This window comes from Sorex fumeus, unplaced genomic scaffold (genome assembly GCF_029834395.1).
Source record: "Sorex fumeus unplaced genomic scaffold, SorFum_2.1 ptg000098l, whole genome shotgun sequence".
Classification (NCBI taxonomy): domain Eukaryota; kingdom Metazoa; phylum Chordata; class Mammalia; order Eulipotyphla; family Soricidae; genus Sorex; species Sorex fumeus.
In genome coordinates, this window is record NW_026606155.1 from 30917259 (window position 1) to 30941512 (window position 24254).

General features: G+C 41.7%; 1 protein-coding gene across 1 annotated transcript; it reads right to left on the reverse strand.

Annotated features, from left to right (window-relative positions):
* Positions 1–1900: 1900 nt before the first annotated feature.
* On the reverse strand, positions 1901–22472 carry PPP1R36 (protein phosphatase 1 regulatory subunit 36). The gene is made up of 11 exons (XM_056133173.1): positions 22219–22472; positions 21951–22015; positions 13451–13537; positions 11930–12024; positions 11778–11844; positions 11127–11225; positions 5543–5677; positions 3939–3981; positions 3032–3210; positions 2735–2920; positions 1901–2139 (listed from the first exon to the last, which is right to left on the reverse strand). The coding sequence occupies exons 1-11, from the start codon at positions 22285–22287 to the stop codon at positions 1953–1955; spliced, it is 1212 nt and encodes a 403-aa protein (XP_055989148.1). The 5' UTR covers positions 22288–22472; the 3' UTR covers positions 1901–1952.
* Positions 22473–24254: the final 1782 nt, after the last annotated feature.

Below are 24254 nucleotides of genomic sequence, written 5' to 3' on the forward strand. Positions count from 1 at the left end.
CTTGTCACCTCCACAAATAATTGATCACCTGAGTAATTTAATTCTACAAGTAATACTTGTAGAATTAAAGGCATGAATAAGCAAATGCATTGATAATTGAAGTACCTAAGCCTCACAATTCAGAAAGGAGGCAGGGAAAAGCCCAGTGCCCTAGATAGTTACACAAGTCTCACAGCTTCAGATTTTGGCATTTTATAAAATACAAATAAATAAATAAAATAAGGTAAGAAGCTTATCAATACCTTCTAATGTGTTATTGGAGTATACGATCACCAAATTTTCTATATGAAAGTGAAACAAGGGTTAGTTCATAAAGTAGTACTTTGCTAAAACTTGGCAGATTTTTTTTCTCTCCCTTTTGGTTATAGAGCCCCACCTATCATGCTACGGAGTCACTCCCAGCTCAGTGCTCAGTGATTGCTCCTGGCAGTGCTCAAATTCCCAAGTGCAAAGGATGCATTGAGCCCATTGAACTCTCTCCAGCTTCCAATTTTGCAGCCTTAATAAGGCTTACAACAAGAGTTGACCTGAACAATAAAGATGAATGTATGTTTAACAGAAGCTGCTTTATTAGCAGACTGAAGCAAATGTTCCTCTTCTCTTGGCATTAAATTTGGAAAAGGCCCCCAATTTTGTTTGCAAAATGAATGAATTTTTTACTAAACACTAAAAAAGGGGGTTTTTAATTTGAGGATAAATCCATTGGCCACAGAAAGGTAAATTCAGTCCAGTTATTTTAATTGGTTAAACACCTTTTAGGACTTTATAAATGGTAAGATTATAAAATCAGCAGCCCTGTGCTCCAGCTAATGAACCTGTTTCAGTAGCAGTTCCTCATCCTCACTGCTACAAGTAACATTCAACTCCTTCCCTAGAAGTCTCTGCGAGCAACTTCCTCAGGCCCCTATTTTACTGTTTCCCATCACAGATGCCTGCTTGTGCCAGTCCTTGGTCACTGGACTCACTTCTCCATCTCTCTTTGTCCTGCTCTTCCTTTGATTGATTATAAGGTCCCCTTTAGTGCCATCCCATCCCTGAAAAGTTCAAGTCAGATGCGAATGCTCCTCTCTCTCTCTCTCTCTCTCTCTCTCTCTCTCTCTCTCTCTCTCTCTCTCTCTCATACACACACACACACACACACACACACTCACAGACACACACTCCCTGGAACTGAATGCTCCATTTCCCATTCTTGTGGGACACTTGGTGTTTCCCTCTCTCACGGCTGCTAACTTGTCCCAGCTGCATTACAAATTCTACTTCTCTTCTCTACCCAGACAGGTAGGACACAGTCTCCACTTCAATGGGATTCTTTTCCCTGTGTGACCAAGCAGAGATGTTTAGATGACGTATTTACCATAAGGTAAACACATGGAAGAATGAATGAAACATATGCTAAAAGGCTTTTACATAAGTCAGGCAAACCTTTAATTCCAATACTAACAGTGCTATAGCCATCACATTTTCATGCTTAAAACAATTTAGTTTCTCTTTTTATGGTGGGGCAGCCACACTCAGTAATGCCCCTATCCTGGGTGGGGACGGTGTCAGGAAACCATATGGGGAGCTGGGGATGGAACCTGGGTCAGCCACATATAAGGCAAGCTCCCTACCTGCTGTACTATCATTAACTTCCCTTTTAATCAAAGTTTCAAATGTACTAAAAACACTCTCCACAGAAAGCAAAAGCAAACAGAAACGAATAAAATGCATATACTGACTCAATATCTTACTACAGTACTCTAGCCACACAAAATTTAAGGGAGTAAATCAGTTCCAAATCTAACTGTTCAATATAAAAAAAATAAGCTTTCAAAAGTTTTTTTGAGTTATTTAATGTGAGCAATTTCAAAAGGTTAATAATAGCAAACATCAGTCCTATATAAAGTGATTAAGTAATGGTAGTTTACTTCAAATCCAGGGACTGAACTGCAGCAATGTAGAGTACCAGATTATCTAGGGAATGAAGCTTGGGGGCGCAGTGTTTTCATGACTAGGTCCAGTGTATCCTGAACCTCTAGGTTGTTTCTCTCTATCAAGTAATAATTTTTCCCAGCTGGTTTTATCTTCTCTTCAGGCTCAAGAGGTAGAAGGGTGTGGGGATTGAACAGTCTCCGGGGCTCTCCCAAGATGCCAACTCTGAAAACAAAAATGGTATAGTTGAAGCAGTTATGCCAAGGACAAAGTTGTACGGTTCTGGCTGTAGTTGTGTTTGACTATGTATATCAGAGCTAAGACTCTCTCTCTCTCTCTCTCTCTCTCTCTCTCTCTCTCTCTCTCTCCCCCCCCTTCCTGCACACGCACACGCGCACACACACACACACACACACACACACTTTCTTGATGCTTTTCTTATAACCACAAACCACCAGCCTGGACTTAAATGTAGATTTAAAATCTGAGTGAGTCCATGGCAAAGTTCTTTACTTGCCCTTCACATGCTTCCCAAAGATAACTTTAATGGAGGTGGGGGTGGGGGGAACTCAGCTTGACAGAATCTACTGCTCACTCCTGCATTCTAGAATATTTGAATTCCTGAATAACTTTCTTGCAATGTTTTTGAGTCTAGATGAGTATAGCAAATGCAGTTCTGAATGGAAGGTGGTGGCAGAAGAGCAGACACTCAGCGGAAGCAGTGTTTGCTTTGGCTGTTTCCCAGCAGAAACAGGTACCCAAGGCCCTGTCCCTCCCTCATGGCTCTAGGGTCTCCTCTCCCTTTCCTCAGGCTACTCACATTGGCATGGGCACAGAATTTAGGTTATTCACACGCTTCCACCAGGCTTTTTTGTGTCCTGTGGTTAAATGGTAATTCTTCTCAACATTCTGAGCTTTCTGTCGGAGGGATGGCAGCAGTGTAGACATGACTGGAGAACGCAGATCAGTGGCTTTCTTAATTGCTGGTCGTTTTGTCATCATTCTCCTGTGGGACAAAAGTGTGTATGTGTGTGTGGGGGGGGGGAGGGTGATTTGTAGGTCACATCAATCTATTTCCTAGAAAGATCCTTGAGCCAAGGAAAGTAAAAAATCAGACCTGAACTCTACAAAAGTCATGCGTTTCTTCTGCCCTCCTGATTCTTCATCCTCACGTTTCCTTCGGGGAATGTTGAACATATCAGTACGAAATAGCCTCCCAATTTCTTCTTCAATCTCTGTGAGGTTTTGACGTCGGAAGACAATCCAAGCAACATATGTACAGAAAGTAAAAAAGGCCTATGACAGAAAACAGGTAAAAATCCAGAACCAACCGCAATGTTGATAAACTTTTTTTTTTTTTTTTTTGCTTTTTGGGTCACACCCGGCAATGTACAGGTGTTACTCCTGGCTCTGCACTCAGGAACTACTCCTGGCAGTGCTCAGGGGACCATATGGCATGCTGGGAATCAAACCTGGGTCGGTCGCATGCAAGGCAAACGCCCTACCCGCTGTGCTATCGCTCCAGCCCCAATGATAATAAATTTTTATCCATGTGTATATCACTGCTGAAAAGAAGTGAACCCAGACAACCCATATTTCAACATGCCTGAGAAACTGTATATATAGTATAGATGGACTCACCTTTGCAGAAAGAAAACAGACCAAAAGTGCAAGGTGTGCTATAGAACTGCAATTTTCCTTTCTACAAAGAATATCCTATATTTATTAAAAACACATGGTTGGGAACTGGAGTAATAGTACAGCAGGTAGGACATTTGCCTTGCACACAGCCAACCCAGCTTCAATCCCCAGCAATCCCGTATGATCCCCTGAGCACCACCAGGAGTAATTCTTGAATGCAGAGCCAGAAGTAACCCCTTAGTACCGCTGGGTGTGACCAAAAACAAGCCAAAATTTTTAAAATAAAAAATAAAAAAATTAAAACATACAGCTGAAAAAGATTTAAGTTACTGTTGCGCTTCATGTTTCAAAGGAAAAAAAAACCCAAAATATAAGTGACTCACCTCAAAGAATTTCCAGTCTTTTTGTGTATCTGATACTTTCTCTCTGCAATATAATAAATCACAAGTATAAGTTGAGAGGGTAATTCATTTTGCAGTGATCTGTAAAAATTTGCCAATTTTTAAGATTACCAAACCCTAACTTTTGAAAGACTCCTTTGTAATCTTGTCTTAAAGCCAGTTTTCTCCCTTGAACATGTTCTTTTGTTTGCATGTTTTGTCCTCTGGAGAAGTCTGTATTCTCTCACAAACATGTGCTTCTCCCTCTCTCTCCCCTCACTTCTTTCCAAGTAAGTTTCAATAAAAAGTGTGTGATTTTAACTTCATAATAAAGAAGTCAGTGAAGAAATATGTTCTTCTGAATATTTCTGGTTCTGTGAGTGTTGTGGAAGTGAGAACAGTGGAAAGGTGATAAAAAATAGCACGGAAGTTAGTATGGAAGTAAGTATAGAGTGAAAAATTAAACAGAAGTTTAAAATGAAAAAAATATGATTTTTATTTGGTTTTGTTTGTTTTGACTTGGGGGCCACACCCAGCAGTACTCAGGGCTTACTCCCAATTCTGTACTTGGGGATCACTCTTGGAGGGTTCAAGGGACCATCTGTGGTTCCAGGGATTGAATCCAGGTTGATTGTGTGCAAGGCAAGCCCCCTACCCATGCTCTCTGACTCCCCTGCCCCCAATTTTTAAACAATGGTTATGGTCACTGACAACAAAATAAAATGGAGACAAAATGAACATAGGTCTATTCCATACATTAGACATTTCAACATGGACCTGCCAAGGGCTGAGAACCAGATGGGATGTGAAAGTGTCTGTCAAGATGGTGAGTGAAGCCACTGCATATTCAACCCTGGAAGGCAGGTTTCTAAAAGAAAATCTGGGAGTAAAACCCAAAGATTTCCTGTTACGATGTTTTCATATTGCCTCTTACCATATACTAAGTGACTCAGGCCGGAGAGATAGAATAGGAATTAAGGAACTTGTCATGCAGAGTTGGTTTGATCTCTGGAACCATAAATGGTTTCCTGAGTACAGCCTTGAATGACCTCTGAATCCCATTAGGTGTGGTTCCAAACCCCACTCCCCACTGCCCCCCAAGAAAAAAAGACTATACTAAACTTTTAGCTACAAATCAAGGAAACTGGGCCTGGAGCGATAGCACAGTGGGTAGGGCGTTTGCCTTGCACATGGTTGACCCGGGTTCGATTCCCAGCATCCTGTGTGATCCTCAAGCACTGCCAGGAGTAATTCCTAAGCGCATGAGCCAGGAGTAACCCCTGTGCATCGCCGAGTGTGACCCCAAAACAAACAAACAAACAAAAATCAAGGAAACCAAAGCAAGGAAAGTCTACAGCTTTAGTCTATAAACTTTAAAGTCTAATTTATTCATTAAAGGGTACAGAGCTTAGGGCTAACCCCTAGGGTTCTGAACTATTGAAAAAATCACATTACAAGGGCCAGGAGGTAGTTTAAGTGATAGAGTACATGTCCTACATATGTGAAGCCCATGGATGTGTGTAATATTTTTACAAATATGTGTGTATATCTATACATTAGCTATATAAACAAGTGATTTTCTAATGAAATCCTTAGTGATCACTTACTTGCCACAGTTCATGTGATGTTTATCAGGCATGCCCAAGCCAAGAACAAGGGAACAGTACCTCTGTGCCAAGTATACCTGGGCTGCTTCTAACTTACTTATAACCATTTCCATCTCTTTCTTCTCCACCAGACCCCTAGGAAAGAATATGATCATTTGAATTAATTTTGGTCAATGTCTATATTAATTGGGGAACTTAAGGCTTTTTTACTTATAATTTTAAGAGGACAATTTCCCTTATCCTCTTATTGTTTTATCCAAGTTTTGACAGAGGAAAGCCTTAAAGTCCCCTGATTACCAAACTAGTGTACACAAGTCAGATTGTCCAAGTGACTATTACCTTTTTTTTTTACATTTTCTATACATGATTCTATGTATGCTCAGTGCTATATATAGGCAGTCCTAATTTATACAGTATAACTTAACTAACCAATTACCTGGTTTCTGAGGCAGTTGACAGCCCATTTTCCCTGCTGTTTTGCTAAAACAACCACGGAGACTTTTAACCCACCTCAGTTTCCCCTGAGTTCTTCATGTAGTACTAAGTCTGGGGGCTCAGAGTTACTACTCAGTGTTTGTTTGCTCTTCGTTCTGTTTGCTAAGAAGATATCTGTGGATGACTACCCTGGGAAACTTGGCATGAGTTATGATAGTCCTGCTTCCTTGTAAAAACATGGCCCTAGCACCAATTGAATTGCAAATGAACTCTCTAAAAGGCAACCTGTTCTTAGGTTACAGCATGTCAGAAATCTAATTTTAGGCAAGCTGACAGTCCAATGTATTAGTATTAAAAAATGAAATATCGCTGTTTTTTTCCCCTCCAGCCTAATGATTTAAAAAAAATTAGGGGCTTGAGTGATAGAATAGTGGGTAGGGCACTTGCCTTGCACACAGCAGACCCAGGTTCAATCACCAGCACCACCTATGGTCCCCCAAAACCACCAGGAGTAGTCCCTCTACACAGAGGCAGGAATAAGCCCTGAGTACAGCTGGGAATGACCCCAAAACAAAACAAAACAAATTTAAGCAAGTGAAATACACTCTAAGCATAAAGGACAAATGACTGCCCCTGCTAATATTGGTGACAGACTGATGACAACGATAGGAGGTGGGTTAAAGGATATATATTTCAGAGCAGAAAGCACTACATGTGCTGATAATGCCTGTGAGTCACTGAAATAAAATGAGTTTATGGAATAGAGTAAGTAAGCTTCTTCAGCTTTAAACGCCCAAATTTTAAAGAATCCAAACACATCCTCACAAGTGTCCCAGAGACCAGTATGGGCCTGTATCCCTATTTCTATCAGCGGTCCCCATGCTCACCCCTCTTTCATTCTTTGCCAGGGTTGCCATTATCCCAAATTCTCTTCATGCTACTGAAAATCAGAGAATGCAATCAAGAAACACCTAGAAAGTCTTACTTAGGCTAATGGCTCACAATTTGGGGATGCAGTGGGGCAGAGACCATACTCAGTTGTAACATTGATAGGCTCACTTGGGGGATTTGTTCAAAGCACAGATCCCAATGCCAACCCCTTCCAAGATTCTGGTTCAGTAGGTCTGGGAAGAGCGTAGTACTTAAAACAAGCCCAGGAATAGTCTTCTGGGAGAAATTTGATAATAATGTCAAGGATCACATTATTAATTTAAGCACTGTGATTTACAAGGTCATAAAATTGATCATGAACTTTTATATACAGGGAAAATCTACTGCATCTTGAAAATATTCAATGCAATTATTATCAGACAAACTGTAAATTTCAAAAATATTCTAAATAAAGGGAAAAAAGAAGTTGTAATACAGGCTTCAGTAATAACAGCCAGGAACTGTTTTAAGTTTTGACTTTTATTAACTTAGCATATGTCTGTTGTAGCATTTAAGTCAGGCACCAAGGTCCTAACCACATACTGTTTCTTAATGGGGAAAGTCAATAAATTAATATTGGCTTGACAGAAAGTTCTGCCACTAAATAATGAAGACTGTAGTAACTTGGAAAATACATATGGTATTTAAAACTGCTTACCATACCTAGCAGTAGCTCAGAGGATACTCCCAAGCTCAGTGCTCGGTTGTTCCTCCAGCACTACTCAGGGAATCATGCAGTGCTGCAGGATCAGATCTATACCTCCTACATAAAAATTGTGTCTTTGCTCATAAGCTATATAAATCTTAACCCTAAATGGGTGAAGTTTGGAAAAGAGAACTTTTTTAAAAGTTTTATGATTTATTATTATTATTTTGGTGGGGGGCACCACAGCAGTGGTCCATTCCATTACCAGCTACATAATACCCTGTCAACTAGTGAATCTCTCTGATCTATAGCTCCTTCATCTGTAAAAGGAGGTTCATAATTGTTCTTCTGAAATTAGGATTATTGTGGGGGATTTGTTGTTGTTGCTGTTGCTATTTTTGTTTTGGGGTCACTCTTGAGTTTGGGGGATCATTCGGTGCCAGGAATCAAACCTAGACCTCCTACATGCAAAGCATGGACACTGACCTACTGAGTTAGCTTTCTGGTTTAGGATTTTTTGTTTGTTTGGGGGGCACACCCAATGATACTCAGGGGTTACTCCTGGCTTTGCTCTCAGAAATTATTCTTGGCAGTGCTCAGGGGACCATATAGGATGCCTGAATCAAACCCAGGTTGGCAACAAGCAAGGCAAATCCCCTACCCATTGTACTGTGGTTCCTGCCCCAAATGAGGATGTTTTTAAATTATTTTATTGTATCCCCTGAGTATCGCTGGATATGATGAATTCTTACCTTTTGCTATGACTTGAATAGAAATAGAAGGTATTATGTTAAGGAAAGTGTCAGAGGAAGAAGTAGAAATACTGGGTGCTCTCACTCATAAGTGATATTTAAAGAAATAATGCAAGGAAATGGATGATATCTAATAACAAGTCCTTGAACCTTGAATACAGAACTGGGCCCCCAAGGGAAAGTTAGGGAGGAAGAGGTGAACTAGAAATTAAATCAAGACAGTAGTGTCGGGCATTCTGGTGATGTTGGGAGGGGCAATAGTTATGCTCAGCATAAACATAAGTGTAAACAGCATAATCCAACTATTTCAATTACAATTCAAACAAAAATATCACATTTCTCTGCTGTATTAGCATGAACTCTCAGAATTAGGAGAGCAAACAGCCTACAAAATATAAGCTGGGAGCCAGGAGGAAACATGGTCCAGTGGAAAATTCATTCCTTGCATACTGAAGACCTGCATTCAATTCCTGGTGCTGCAAACCAAATATATATATATATATATATATATATATATATATATATATATATATACACGTATATATATATATATATATATTCAAAAGTCTGGTTTTCTTCTTGGGAAAGAAGAAAAGAAGTAAGACTCCTCAAGCCTTCTGAGCCCACAGATGTCTTTGAGCCTTCTCACTTGCTGCCATAGAAACGCTTCATGGTCTCTGGCTGCCCGCTGTGAAATGCAGCCTTGAAATAACATGGATGTCGCAGATGATGATGGCTTTCCCAAAGCAGTGGGATTTGATTTATTTTTTTTGTACTTTATAAAACTGCTATCCAGGCGCATTTATCTATCCATAAAATTTTGTATTAAGTATCATGTATTTTGGAAACAGTTTTTAAAAAGAAACAAGAAAACTTTCTGTGGTAACAAATGAATAGCTCTTCTCCACACTCCCAGTGGCTAAATCACTGGGTTGATTCCACATGCACTGGACAGGCAGCCTGGACACTTGGAAAATTTCAGGGATTCAAAAGGTCACCTAGACTCTGAGCCCCCAAATTCTTGCCCTGCTGTGTGGAACTCTCAGCTACTTCTGCCAAAAGCAGTTAAATTCTCCATATGTAGCCTAAGAAATCTTACTCTTTTCTATGATATGATATAGAAAATATTTTCTATGATATCATTTCAGGCATCCTAAATATTGCTTAATTTCTGTTTCTAAAAAAGTCAGACACTTGGCAGTCACACCCACAAACTCCCTCCCCTCCTCCTCAGCAGGCACCATATAATCTCATCAAGGGCCAAGATCCAAAGACTCTGAAATAAAGCTCTCAGAAGAGAGCAACACAGAACATCCTGACCCCACACCAGGCTGTCTTCACCAGGGCCGCTCAGAGAGAGGTAGGTTGAATTTTCCTTCCCACCCCAGGAGAACCCTGGCAGCCAAAAAACTCCAGAACTCAACCATAGTCATGCTCAAGGCCACTCTCCACAGATTTGGATGAGCTCCACTCACGAGAGAACCTGCAGAAAAACCCAGGTATGCAGGACCTATGGCTGAAATCTCCAAGCTCACTTGGAGAGGGAATGGGCCTCCTCTCCCCAGCTCCCAAGTTTTCCAGTAACTTGGCAGTCACACCCACAAACTGCCCTCAGTGGCACCATATAATCTCATCAATGGCCCAGAGAGCAACATTGGCCTAACCCATGAGTGAATCTGCTCTATATTCATATTTTAAATTTCAGAATTTGTGGAGCACTCGGCTGCATTCGTGGCCATGTTACCTCTCATACTCTAGCCCACTGATGTACATGGTACACGGTGGTGGGATTAGTGTTTGAATATTAAATGTAATGAGTTATTGTGAAAATATTTCTGTCACTATCACCGTCCTCCTGTTGTTCATCGATTTGCTGGAGCAGGCCCAGTAACATTGTGAGACTTGTTGTTACTGTGTTTGGCATGTCGAATACGCCACGGGGAGCTTGCCAGGCTCTGCCGTGCGGGTGAGATACTCTCGGTAGCTTGCTGGGCTCTCCGAGAGGGGTGGAGGAATTGAACTCAGGTCGGCCAGGTTGGCCGCATGCAAGGCAAACACCTTACCCACTGTGCTATCAAAAATAAAATTAAATGAAAAATTCAGACACTTAAAAGTACTTCAGCAAAAACTTGGTGATCAACAAAAGCAAATAAACATTATTTGTGCTTCCATTGTGGTGGCCATGAGCAACATGAAGCTACTGAGCACTTAGTAGAAAGAGTCTGGATTCAGTAAATATAAAATAGACACCAAGGATTTACTATCAAAAAGAGTAACCAATAATGTTCTAATAATGACCTCATGCTACCATAGTAATATTTTTGTATCATTGGGTTAAATAAAATACATTATTATTATTAATTTCATCTGCATTTTTGCCTTTAAAAATTTAGCTATAAGAAAATTTTAGATTACTTATGTGGTTCTCATTATATTTCTATTGGGAAGTGCTGGTCTATATCATTTGAGGTATTATTTTATACAGAATACCATCTGAATTATTCAGTGGTTTTTAGAAACTCATGAGCTGGACTGGAGAGTTAGTACAGAGGTTGGATGATTACCTTCCATGCAGCTGACCCTCTTTCAAATCCCTGACACCACACAGGGTTCCCCAAAACACCACCAGGGGTCACTTCTGAGCACAACTTAAGAGTAGAGTCCAAAAGTATATATATTAATACTGGTGAACTCCCAATTAGTAAGTTTTAGCATAACTCAAAGATTTAAAACCCCTTTTTATTTACTCATAATCACAGTTAGTTTTTGTACTGGAAGTGATAAAACACTGAAATGGTTTTAAAAACCTTAAAGCACTTACACCATATAGCTCTTGGGCTTCTTTTCCAGTGAGATTTTTTCCAAGAAGTGAGCTAAATAGTACAATAATGCCATGAGAAAATTGTCAAGATATTTATTCCTATGATGAAATTAGAAAGAAAAAAATAAGGTGAATATATTTTAAACATGAAGCTTCTCATAAAAAATATTATGGGGTGCTAGGGAGATAAGGCATGGCCTTATGTGCAGGGCCCAGGGTTTGATCCCAGCACCACATGCTCATCTGCTGGGAGACCTCCAAGCACCATGGGCAAGGATCAAAAACAAACAAAATTAAACTAAACAAAAAACAAGCAACAAGAAAAATCTCACACAGGGTCATACTCCTAGTGCTTGCTTGGGTCAGCTAAACATATCTAGTGGAGAAAACTGATCTTTGATAAGTGGGATCTCCTCACTTGTCATATAAATGAATAGGCTGTAGTCTTTATGGAACTCTAACTACCTGATCTTCATACTCCATGTCCTAGGACTTTCTGGGGTGAGGGCTGTAGTGTATGAATTCCCCTCTTTGGTCATTGAGACCAAACTCCGTAAAACCAGTTCCCTGCCCTTTCTCCAAAACTCAGAATTGTCACTTTTTACCAGATGGAATTATTTCAGAACAAAATATCTCACAGGCATTCCATACCTCATAAAAGTTGTGAAAGAACAAATCCGCTGCATTTCCGTGTCTTGTAGGAAAAGTAAAGCAACAACTGGAGGGAAGACAAGATGGCATTTTATGGAGGGACAGGAGATGCCCACCAGACACCAGAGTGAGGGTGAGGAACAGTTACTCACATTTAGCATCATGGAGGGTGACAGTGCCTTGCTGACTTCGCTTCTCTGAGGTTTTAGACTTATCTTCTCGAAAACCAATTCTCTTATCAGTAAACCTGTTTGGGGAGTATGATGATCGCCAGCTGTGCTTTGAAAGGTTTGTTTGTATGTAATTGGTTGGTATTTAATCCATCCTGAGGTGTAGATGCTTTTACTATAAAGTAATAAGAATTCTGTGCACTGCCGTATGTGTGGCTGACATTTAGTGTTGAATCTTCTCAGAATGTATTTTGTTAAATACTTTACTAAGAGTCAGAGGAATGCACACTGCCTGGTACAAAACGTAAATATAAATTTTCCCCACCACCACCCCCAAACAGGTCTAATTCCAATGCCACTATCACTTTCAGGCTTTAAATTTTTTTAATTATATAAAAGTTACTGGGCCCGCTCGAGCAAATCGATGATCAACGGGAGGGCCTTATATAAAAGTTAATTTATTATTTTCTATTCTTTTTTTTTTTTTTTGGCTTTTTGGGTCACACCTAGCGATGCACAGGGGTTACTCCTGGCTCTGCACTCAGGAATTACCCCTGGCAGTGCTCAGGGGACCATATGGGATGCTGGGAATTGAACCGAGGTTGCCCACATGCAAGGCAAACGCCCTACCTGGTGTGCGAGCGATAGCACAGCGGTAGGGCATTTGCCTTGCACGCAGCCAACATGGCCAACCCGAGTTCGATTCCTCCGCCCCTCTCGGAGAGCCCGGCAAGCTACCGAGAGTATCTCGCCCACACGGCAGAGCCTGGCAAGCCACCCGTGATGTATTCGATGTGCCAAACACAGTAACAACAAAATCTCCAATGGAGACGTTACTGGGCCCGCTCGAGCAAATCGACGATCAACGGGAGGGCCTTTACCTTTACCTTTTAATGATTAACACCAATCCCTCTACCAGTGTACATTTCCCACCACCAATGTCCCCAGTATTCCTCCCACCACCACAACCCAACCCTAACCCCTGCCTCTATAGCAAGAACTTTTTACTCTCTCTCTCTCTCTCTCTCTCTCTCTCTCTCTCTCTCTCTCTCTTTCTCCTCTTTGGGCATTACGGTTTGTAATACAGATAATTGAGAGGCCAATTGGTCCTTTGTCTACTTTCGGCATGCATCTCTCATCCCGAGCCATCCCTCTAACTTTCATCGACTCAGTGGTTCCTTCTATTTCCCAACTGCCCCAGCACATGAGGCTGGCTTCCAACCGTGGAGCAATCCTCCTGGCCCTTGTCTCTACTGCCCTTGGGTGTTAGTCTCATACTATATTCACTTTCAGGTTTTTAACCTTATATAAAAAGCCAGATTTGCTCCTAGCCAAATTAGCATTAACAAGGATGCATTGTAAAAGACTAGTGTAACTCCCAACAGAACTATGAAATAGTGCTTCTTTCCTTGCTGCCATCTGTATTTTATCCCAGGGTGTTTTCTGAAGAGCCTGTAGAGATAGCATCGGTCATACTGCCCACGGTTTGGGAAGTGACTCTACCTGTCAGAAGCTGTGCCATCACTTTCAGCAAAGTGAACTGCTTTGCCTTTCTTTCCTTTTTCTTTATACTCCATTGTAGGTACAAAGCTGTAATAGAAATGAGAAAAATCATGAACTAGAACCTTTCCTAAGAAAGCAAATAATATCCTGATAGTGGTTCATATAAATATTAGGAGTAGAATTTATTATGAGTGGAGACTGAAAATAGTATGAGGCATAGCATTCAATTCATCTGGTTATATGAGAAATAAATATCAGGAAAAAGATGAAAATTTTCAGGTTTCACATTTCTAGCTATCTTCAGCCTTCAGAATATCACCAACTGTAGCACTGTAGCACTGTCCTCCCCTTGTTCATCAATTTGCTTGAGCGGGCACCAGTAACATCTCCATTGTAAGACTTCTTGTTACTGTGTTTGGCATATCAAATATGTCATGGGTAGCTTGCCAGGCTTTGCCATGAGCGCGAGATACTCTTGGTAGCTTGCTGGGCTCTCTGAGAGGGGCGAAGGAAACGAACCCGGCTCAGCCAGGCCAGCAGTGCACAAGGCAAACGCCCTTCCGCTGTGCTATTGCTCTAACTAAAAATAAATAAATAAAATTTCAGCTGAAAATTTTGTGGGAAGTTTATAAGAAACACTCACAATCAATTCAGAAGGATTTCTTGGCCCAAGAAATAGTGATGGCAGCACATGCCAGCACTTCGAGACATAGTCTCACTTATTCTTCATAAAAAAACCAGGAAGAAATATTCACTGTATCACTGTATCACTGTCATCCTGTTGTTCATCGATTTACTTGAGTGGGCACCAGTAACATATCCATTCGCCCAACCCTGAGATTTTAGCAGCCTCTTCTTACTCGTCTTTCGCAACGCTGCTGTATTGGAGGTTCTTTCAGGGTCAGAGAAATGAGACCTGTTATTGTTACTGTTTTTGTCATATCGAATACACCACGGGTAGCTTGCCAGACTCTCCCAGGAAGAAAATATTAGTAAAATATATTTATATAATATGTATGTACATACAATAAATCAAAGTTAAATCTCAGAAAGATACTGAATAATTTGCCCAATATAACTTTAGTAAATGTCAAACTCAGGGTTGGGGCTCAGATACTCTAGATACAGAGCTGTACTGCTTCACTCAGCCACCTCAGTTGTCACTTCTAAGAATTCTTCTAAGGGTCTTGATTCTTGCTATGGAAGTTTTAGGATTCATAACTTAACTAAAGCTCTTTAAACTCAATAATTGTTAACCAGCATTACCAAATGGTAATTGGCTTAACTAACAAAAGAGTACAATTAAGCAATAAAGAAATATAGGCTAGGCACTGAACTTCCATATAGCCCAGTAATTTTACCCCTGGGAATATACCCTTACCCTAAGGGACCCAAAACTCAAGATAGAAAAGGCATCTGCACTCCAATGCTAACTGCAGCACTAGCCAAAACCTGGAAACAACCCAAGTGCCCAAGAATAAACGACTGTATTAAGAAGCTATAGTGGGACTGGAGCGATAGCACAGCAGGTAGGGCATTTGCCTTGCACATGGCCGACCCAGGTTCGATTCCCAGCATCCCATATGGTCCCCTGAGCACCGCCAGGAGTGATTCCTGAGTGCAGAGCCAGGAGTAACCCCTGAGCATCGCCGGGTGTGACCCAAAAAAAGCAAAAAAAAAAAAAAAAAAGAAAAAGAAAAAAAGAAAAGAAGCTTTACTTCATATACACATCGGAATACTATTATTCAGCTATTAGAAATAATGAAGTCATAAAATTTGCTGATCCATGGTTGGGTCTGGAGCATATACTGTCCTCTCGTTGTTCATTGATTTGCTTGAGCAGGCCCAGTAACATCTCAATTTTGAGACTTGTTGTTACTGTGTTTGGCATATTGAATACGTCACAGGTAGCTTGCCAGGCTTTGCTCTCTCGGTAGCTTGCCAGGCTCTCCGAGAGGAGCAGAGGAATCGAACCCGGCTCGGCCGGGCTGGCTGTGTGCAAGGCAAATGCCCTACCGCTGTGCTATTGCTCCAGGGAGCATATAATTCCGAGTGTAATGAGTCAGAGGCTAAGGGACAGACACGAATGATCATTCACACTATTTTGTGGGATATTTTTTAAAAAAGCATTGTAGGAGAATAATGCTCAAAGACAATGGATTCAAAAGGCAGCAGAACTGTTCCTTCGTAGGAAGCTTGCCACAGTTGGGATAGGGAAGGGACCCGTCTGACATTAATAGGGAGAAGTGGTCAATTTGGATGAGACCTGAGTGCTGAAAGGAGGTAAGGTGATATGCATGATACATATCCTTTCAGTAATATTATTGCAAACCACAGTGCCTTAAAGGGAAAGGGGAAAGTGTTTACCATAGAGGCAGGTTTTGATGTAGAAGAAACACTGGGGACATCGGTGCAAGGAAAGGGACACTGATGAAGGATTGGTACTCAATCATTGTATGTCTGAAATTCAATCATGAATAACTTTGTAATTTGATATTTCACAGTGATTCAATAAATAGAAAAGTTGTTTTGGGTGACCAACTCTCCCTAGGATTTCTCTTCTCTGAACATGAGAAAAAAAAGATACAGATAATCAAAGTCAATAGCAAGTAAAACTGCTCCTATCCTTTTCCCAGTCTCATCCCTATAATTCAAAGGTTCTTGCATATCAATTTCCTTGAGAGGATTTGAGATGAGAGAAGAATGTGAAAGATTCATTTAGAACTATCTTGAAGGACATTCTATGACCAAGTGAAATGAACTGAGAATTTTATTTTTTTTATTTATTTTTTTGAACTGAGAATTTTAAAGTCATAAATCACAGAATGTTTTGGTAAAAGGACAACTAAAAGGTCATCTAGTACATGGCTTCCATTTTACTGATTAAGAATTAAGGCTGAACTCTTTACAATAGCCAGAATCTGGAAAAAACCTGAGTGCCCAAGAACAGATGACTGGTTAAAGAAACTTTGGTACATTTACACAATGGAGTACTATGTAGCTGTTAGAAAAGATGAAGTTATGAAATTTACACACAAGTGGTACTACATGGAAAGTATCATGTTAAGCGAAATGAGTCAGAAAGAGCGGGATAGACACAGAAAGATTGCATTCATCTGGGGAACATAAAGCAACAAAAAGTGAGAGTGACACACAGGAATGGCTGAGATTAGTACCAGGAATTTTGCTCCATGAATGGAAGGCCAGCCACAGGCTCTAGGTGAAAAGGAAGCTCAGATAGAGAAGAGATTACCAAATGAAGGGTGTTGTGAGGGCCCTCCCAGGGTGGGAGAAGCATGCTAAAAGTAGTCGATAGACCAAACATGATTGCCACTCAAAGCCTCTCTTGCAAAACACAGTACCCAAAAGAAGAGAGAGAGAACAAGGGGGAATACCCTGCCACAGAGGCAGGATGGGACGGGGGGGGGGGGGGATGAGGGGGGGGATGCTGGGACCCATGGGGATGGATGACGGGCACTGGTGGAGGTATGGGGACTTGATCATTGTATAACTGAAACCCAAGCACAAAATTTGTAAGCCTATAACTGTACCTCATGGTTTTTCACTAATAAAAAAAAAAATAAATTAAAAAAAAAATATATAAATAAAAAAAAATAAATAAAAAAAAAAAAGAATTAAGGCTGAGAGGCTGAGCCATTCCCAGTGTTTGAAATTTGTGACACGTATGTCTTCAGTAAATTGTTCTAGCATTTATTGCTAAGCCCTTGATTCTCTGGCCCCTGGACATATTTCTATACTCCGCACTTCTCTAACTGGCTTTTTACTTCACAAATAATTTTTAGCTTGGCTGGTGAGACAGATTTCTCTTTGTGAGTACTCTGCCCTAGATTTAAAGGCGTGAGCCTATGCTCACTGTAGATTGGAAATCACTAAAAAAAATCACTAGCAATTACTGAAAATTGTCTCCCACTCCCTTCATCTTGCTTTTTCTTAGTCTCTTTATAAAGCTGCGCTCCTTAGCTATGTTCCCTAAGTGAGGGCTTCCCAGGGTCCCATCTGATTAATCATCTCACTTCCTCTGAGTCATTCCATCAACACTACTAAGTTAAGGTTCAGATCCTTCTGCGGATATATAAAAAGGTGTTGATAGATTCAACACCTATGTTTGGGGCATTCTTACAAATACATCAAAATCAGTGTGTCCCAAACTGAATTCATTTCTCTTTATCTTGTATTTCCTGCTCTTATGTTCTCCATCTCAACAATCAAGTACCATCATGAACTCATGCATCTGCGTTAGAAAATGGTACACTGCCCTCAGTCTTCACGGCCCACTAATCAATTGGAAGGGGGGTTGGGAGGAGGGCTTTTGGCCACACCTGACAGTACTCAGCAGCTACTCCCAACTCTGTGCTCAGAGGATGCTGCAGTGTTAGGGATGGAATCCAGGTCAATTTCTGTACTAGCTCTCTGGCCCCTATGTTATACTTCCCTCTTTTCCCACTGTTATTATCTCAGTGTTAGCCACCATCAAACATCAAATGAATTTATGCTCATGGTGTTTCACTAATAAAAATCTAAATCAAAAAATACAAAAAAATTAATTTATGCAATTGCTGCTTCTTTTCTTAGGAAGCGACACATTAAATAGTACTCTGGAATTACTTCTGCCTCTTTTCTCAGGGGACCTTGCAATGTTAGGGTTCAAACCCAGGACTCCTACGTACAAAGCATCCACATCAGTCTCTGCAGTCCCACAAATACTTTTTGACTGATTTCCCCAGCACTAGATTTGTACTTCTCCAAACTGTTTTCCATGCTGCAACCAGGATCACCTTCCTAAGATAAAAATCAATCACAGTTTATATCTGGACTCAAAACTTTTAATGGCTCCTCTGTGCTCTCTGGATAAAGTTCAGGTTCCTCAGCATGGTATGCAAGGCCCATTCCTGATGCCATACTGGCTGTGAACACTCAGACCCACCTGCAGTCCCACATGTGTCCCAGATCTTCACACATCTTGGGTTCTGCTTTAAATATACTCCCTGCTTCTCAACCAAATTCCCCTTTATCTCCTCAAGTCTTGGCTTAGCTATTGCCTCTCCTGTGAAGCCTCTGTCTTCTCTCTCCCCTGGGCTTTAGGAAAATGCTCCCAACCTGGGTCAGGGTATTTGGGTGACTTGGTAGTCCAGATTCCCAGCATAGTTCGTGGCAGCGGTTACTGGTGAGTGAGACCCAAGGAGAGCAGCAATCTTGGTGACAGTGTTAGTCACAGCACTTCAACACAGATTCCCTTTCTGATAACAGCTCAGAAGTGTCTTTTATTTTCAGTAAATTACAAAGTCTAAACTGTACCTTCAAATTGCTCAGTCTCCCTGGCCTTTACTATTCCCTCCTCCCTACACTCAGTAGGAAAGTAGCTTCTGTCTTTTCCTAGCCTAATCTGTCCTCTTGATCCCATTTCCAATCTTGTGATATTGCGGGGGAGAGGGGCATGAAGGATGAGTCACACCCAGTGGGACACAAGGTTTACTCTTGGCTCTGTACTCAGAGATCACTCCTGGCATTGCTTGAGGGAACATACATGGTGCCAGGTATTCAAATGGGTCGACCATAGGTGCCAAGCAAGTGTCTTGCCCTTGTTCTATCTCTCCAAAATTTCCTTGTACCATTTCTTTCTTCTAAACTTGAGATTTTTCTTTATTATTTATTGATTTATTAATTTTGGTTTGAGGGTCACACCTGGCAGTGCTCAAAGGGATTATTGGGGGGTTGTTATGGGGGAGGGGTCTAGATATCAAAGCCAGGTTGGTCATATGCAAGGTCAGCACCTTACTCACTGTCCTCACTCTCTAGCCCCTGAGATTTTCCTTTAAAAACCAAAAAAAAGTCTCTTCTGTTAGTAGATTCCTAAAGACCACTATTTATTCCCTTCTTCACTAGCAACCTTACAGTTCTTGCTTGTCTCTATGTTTAATTACATATTTGCTTGGTTTGCTGTATTGGGGATGGGATTCATAATAGGAGGCAGATGTTTTCTGGCTGGTTCACACTCCTAAGTCTAGTTTGCACTAGTTTCTCATCTTCATCTCACAGTCTCTCCTAAAACTACCATCCTCCTGTTTTTTCACCTAGGTTGTCCCAAGTAACCTCAATTTTGTTAAGTTCAAAAGGTCTCTGTTGCGATCAGGTAGACAGCATAGCAACTAAGACACTTGCCTTTTACATACGACCAATAGAATTGGATCTGAGCGCCATGTATGATCTTCTGAGACCCCCCCCAAAAAAAAGTGATCCCTGATCACAGAATCACAGAGCCAAGTGTAGCCTTGAGCATTTTCAGGTGCAGTTCAAATCTCTCCCGCACCCAAAGAGAGATGCCTGACTCTGTTCTGACCCCAACTAGAACTTTCTTTAGCATCTGTGAGTTCTGATCACTTCCCCACTCCAATGTCCTTTGTTAGAAAACCTACTAGTGCCTCAGTGCTTTTCTATCAGTTCTTCTAATTATTGTCAAGTTCCTCTTTTGGGAGAAGGAACTTGGCAGAGTGGGGGGGAGGGGCAGGGGGTTGTTACACCTAGTGGTGGTCAGGGTTTACTCCTCACTCTGTGCTCAGGGATTACTCCTGACAGGGTTCAACGACCATATGTGCTGCCCGAGATTGAACCCTGGTAGTCATGTGCAAGGCATATGGCCTGCTCACTGTACTATATCTCCAGTCCCTATCTAGCTCCTCTTTCCTTTGTCTTTCCACTATTCCTGAGAGTCATGTCAAGATATCAAAAGTTTAAAATGTCAGGACTGGGTAAGGCACAAAAGACTGGAACATACATAGTTACCTGAGCACCTCCAGGAATCCCTCCCACATCTCCACAAAAAAAAAAAAAATTCACTGATTAAGAGACAAATGAAACTCACATTGAAATGTGTGGAAACTAGTTGGAACCTCACTGAAACAAACTTAAAAGGCATTACACATGGGAGGTAAGGCTCTTGCCTTGCAAGCAGCTGACTCCTGTTCAATCCCCTGGGCATCACCAGGAGTGATCCCTGAGCACAGAACCAGGAGTAAGAACTGAGTATCACCAGGCCCAAAACCCAAAATTAAATAAAAATAAAAGCATTACATAATAGAAAAATACGAATAAAAACTGAATATGCAACAATATGAAGAAACTACTATCAATAGCATATATCAGGGCTCATTATACCATTTTCCCTGTAGCCATAGGTATGTGCCTGAAATATAGTGTAAAAATTATAATATGACCTATTATAATGATATATTATGTAATAATACCTTATATAATATCCAAATAATTATATGTCTCTCTATATATTTTTTTTGCTTTTTGGGTCACACCCAGTAATGCTCAGGGGTTACTCCTGGTTCTGCACTCAGGAATTACTCCTGGCAGTACTCGGGGGACCATATGGAATGTCGAGGATCGAACCTGGCCAGCCACACACCCTACCTGCCTTACTAATGCTCAGCCCTCTCGCTATATTTTTAATTTTAAGTAATATTATAAGGAAAAAAGACCAGTAAAAAAAGTCAGAACTGCAAAGATTGTAGATTAGATTAGAATGATCCATCACAAGATAAAAAATAAAATTTACCAGATTGTAAAACATAAAATTAAGGTATTAACTGTTAATATTGGTAAACTGGTGGAATTGTGGCAGAATCTCCCCATTTTATCTCTGCATATTTGAGCTTGTTTTTCAATATATGTATAACTTTGTGATAAGAAAAAATATGGAAACACAGAATGAAGTAAATTAAAAGTCCAGTTCTATCCCTGGCACCATATACAGTCATGTAAGCATACCAGATGTGACGCCTGAGTACAGATGCAGGAGTAATACCTGAACACTGCTAAGTATGGTCCCAAAACAAAATAATAAATAGAAATACATAAGCTTTATACTTTTATTTATTTTAGTTTTTGGTGTTTGGCCACAGCCGATGGTGCTCAGGGATTACTTCTGACTGTACTCAGGGATTACTTCTGGCGGGGCACGAAAGATCATTTGGGTGCTGGAAAATGAATGCAGGTCAATCATGTGCAAGCCAAGCGCCCTCCCTACCTCAGGCAGTCAAGCTATACACTTTCAATAGTCACCGGGGATTATTTTTTCTAATCTAATTATATCTTTTGGGCTGGAGCAGCACAGCAGGTAAGGTAGGGCATTTGCTTTGCACATGGCCAACCAGGGTTCGATTCCTCCGTCCCTCTCAGAGAGTCTGGCAAGCTACCGAGAGTATCCCACCCGGATGGAAAAGCCTGGCAAGCTACCAGAGGCATATTCGATATGCCAAAAACTGTAACAAGTCTCACAATGGAGACATTACTGGTGCCGGATCAAGCAAATAAATTGATGAACAATGGGACGACAGTGCTACAGTGCTACAATTATATCTTGTAAAATTTGCCGTCATTGTTGCAGGTGTAATATGATTCTGTATTGCTTGCCTTATTATTTTAACCTATGTAATTTTGACAAAAGTTATAATAAAGTTTTGTTAAAATTTACCTTCTGTATTCAAGAGTTTTGGTGTCATCTTTCCAGCACCACATCCCTAATCGTAATCCCATTTGCTGCAAAAATGAAATCACAGTAAAAATAAAAGCTCGATATGCAATTTCACATAGACACAAACTTTCAAAGAATTCCCGCTGTCACTCAAACTTTCTGCAATAACAGAAAGTTTCACCCCCAAACCAAGATTTGAGCCTTCTTGGTCGTTTGTTAGGTATAGTTCCAGTAGAAAGAAGACAAGGGCGGAGTGAAACAGACTTACTTCCGAGCTAGTCCGGATTCCCATTGGAGACTTGGCGCAGTAGGTACCGGGTGGAGGCTGGGCCCGCATTTCGCAGCAGCGAGTCTGCAGACAGCAAGTTGACCGTTCGCAGGCGGCCGGCCAGGCGAGCCCTCCTCCATCTCCGGGACTTGGCCCGGAGCACGATTGCTTACCCCGTGATGGAGCTGTTTATCCTGTTGCAGTCAGGTAGTTGGAGTGTGGCGGGACTTTCAGAAATATCTAAATATCTGCGTGGCCAACAAGCATTCCACGCTGGCCGTTTGCCTAACACACCCCTTAATTTGTTTCTCTGTGGCCAAATGCGCCCGTTTTTCTCAGTACCGCCCGTCCCGGGGATTAGGGCGCCCCCCCCAACCCTCCCAGCTGCCCATCGGGGTGGGGGCGACCGAACAAGGTCTGCACTCACGTCCGACCGGCCGTTGGTCCGCAGCTTCTTCGCCGAAGAAAGGTCCTGAACGCGAAACATTTAGTCCCTTAACCAGCCTCCCCGGTCAGCCGCGGGGTATCACTGAGGCAACCACCTGCACAACAGAAAACCGTGGGGAGTCGGGCTGGCTAGGGAAGGAAGCCAAGCGGGGCACCGTGGGGTACGGGGGCTGCTCCCGAGGGCGGGCGGCTGACTCGAGTCCCCGAGACGGGTGCTTCCACAATGTCGTGGCTCCGCCCACCTTCCCATCCCCTTTGCTGTCACAACTTCTGGGGTCCCGGGACAGCTGCCCAGTGCTCCTGGGTGCTCTGCATGCTTGAAGCACAAGTTCAAACCCTCGAACCGCAAAGCTCCTCAAGCACCCCCCCTAGGGTGACCTTGGAGACACCTCCTTTACCTGTACAGTTGGGTGGCCCAGATGACCCCAATACCAGGTGCTCTGGCTGCTCTGCATCCTCAGACTTTGTCTTTGAACTTCCTGGCCTCTTGGTCAGCCACCCCTCTGTGCATTACTTGAGAGGCCTAAAAAAACACTTTTTTTTTTTTTTTAGTGGCCGGGGGTATAATTATTCAGTGGGCTTTTTTTTTTTTAATGGCTTTCAGCCCAAAAATTCACTTGTTTTGTTCCGGATTTTGGTTTGGGGGCCACACCCAGTAATTTTCAGGGGTTACTCCTTGCCCTGTGCTCAAGAATTATTCTTGGCAGTCAGTGCTCAGTACAATATAGTGGATGCCAGGGATCAAACTCGTGTAGGTTGTGTGCAAGACAAGTGCCCTAACTGCTGTGCTGTGATTCCAGCGCCCACTTTTGTTTTTTCAATTGAAATACCTTGGGGCTGGAGCAATAGTACAATCTCGCACGTGCCTGACTCAAGCACTGCCAGGAGTAATTCCTGAGTGCAGAGTTAGGAGTAACCCCTGAACATCACTAGGTATGACCCCCCCCCAAAAAAAACAAAAAACAAAAAATCAAAACAAAACAAACCACTGTAGCACTGTTGACCAGTTGTTCATTGATTTGCTCTGGCGGGCACCAGTAATGTCTCCATTGTGAGACTTATTACTGTTTTTGGCATATTGAATCCGCCCCGGATAGCTTGCCAGGCTCTGCTGTGTGGACAGGATACTCTCTTAGCTTTCAGAGGGATGGAGGAATTGAACCTGGGTCGGCTGCAAGCAAGACAAACGACCTACCCGCTGTGCTATCGGTCCAGTGATTAAAAAAAAAAATCACTGGTACTCATTCAACAATTTTTTAGGTATTTTGTGTTCTGCTCTGTTTTGGTTTTGGGGATGGGAGTTCGGGACACAGTCTGAAGCACTCAGGGCTTACTTTTGACTCTGTGCTCAAGGATCATTCCTGATGAGCTGAGAGCAAAGCCTTACCCACTGTAGCACTTGCTTCCCAGCCCTCAATAGGTATTTTTATATTTATCATATTTGGCTGCATAATCCTCACCACCATATAATTCTTCAGCACTGTACTGTTTCTAATACCTGCACAAATTCTTATATATAACTATATATATAAGAATATATAAATTCTTATATATATATATATGAGTAAGGTAAGGTAAGGTAAAGGCCC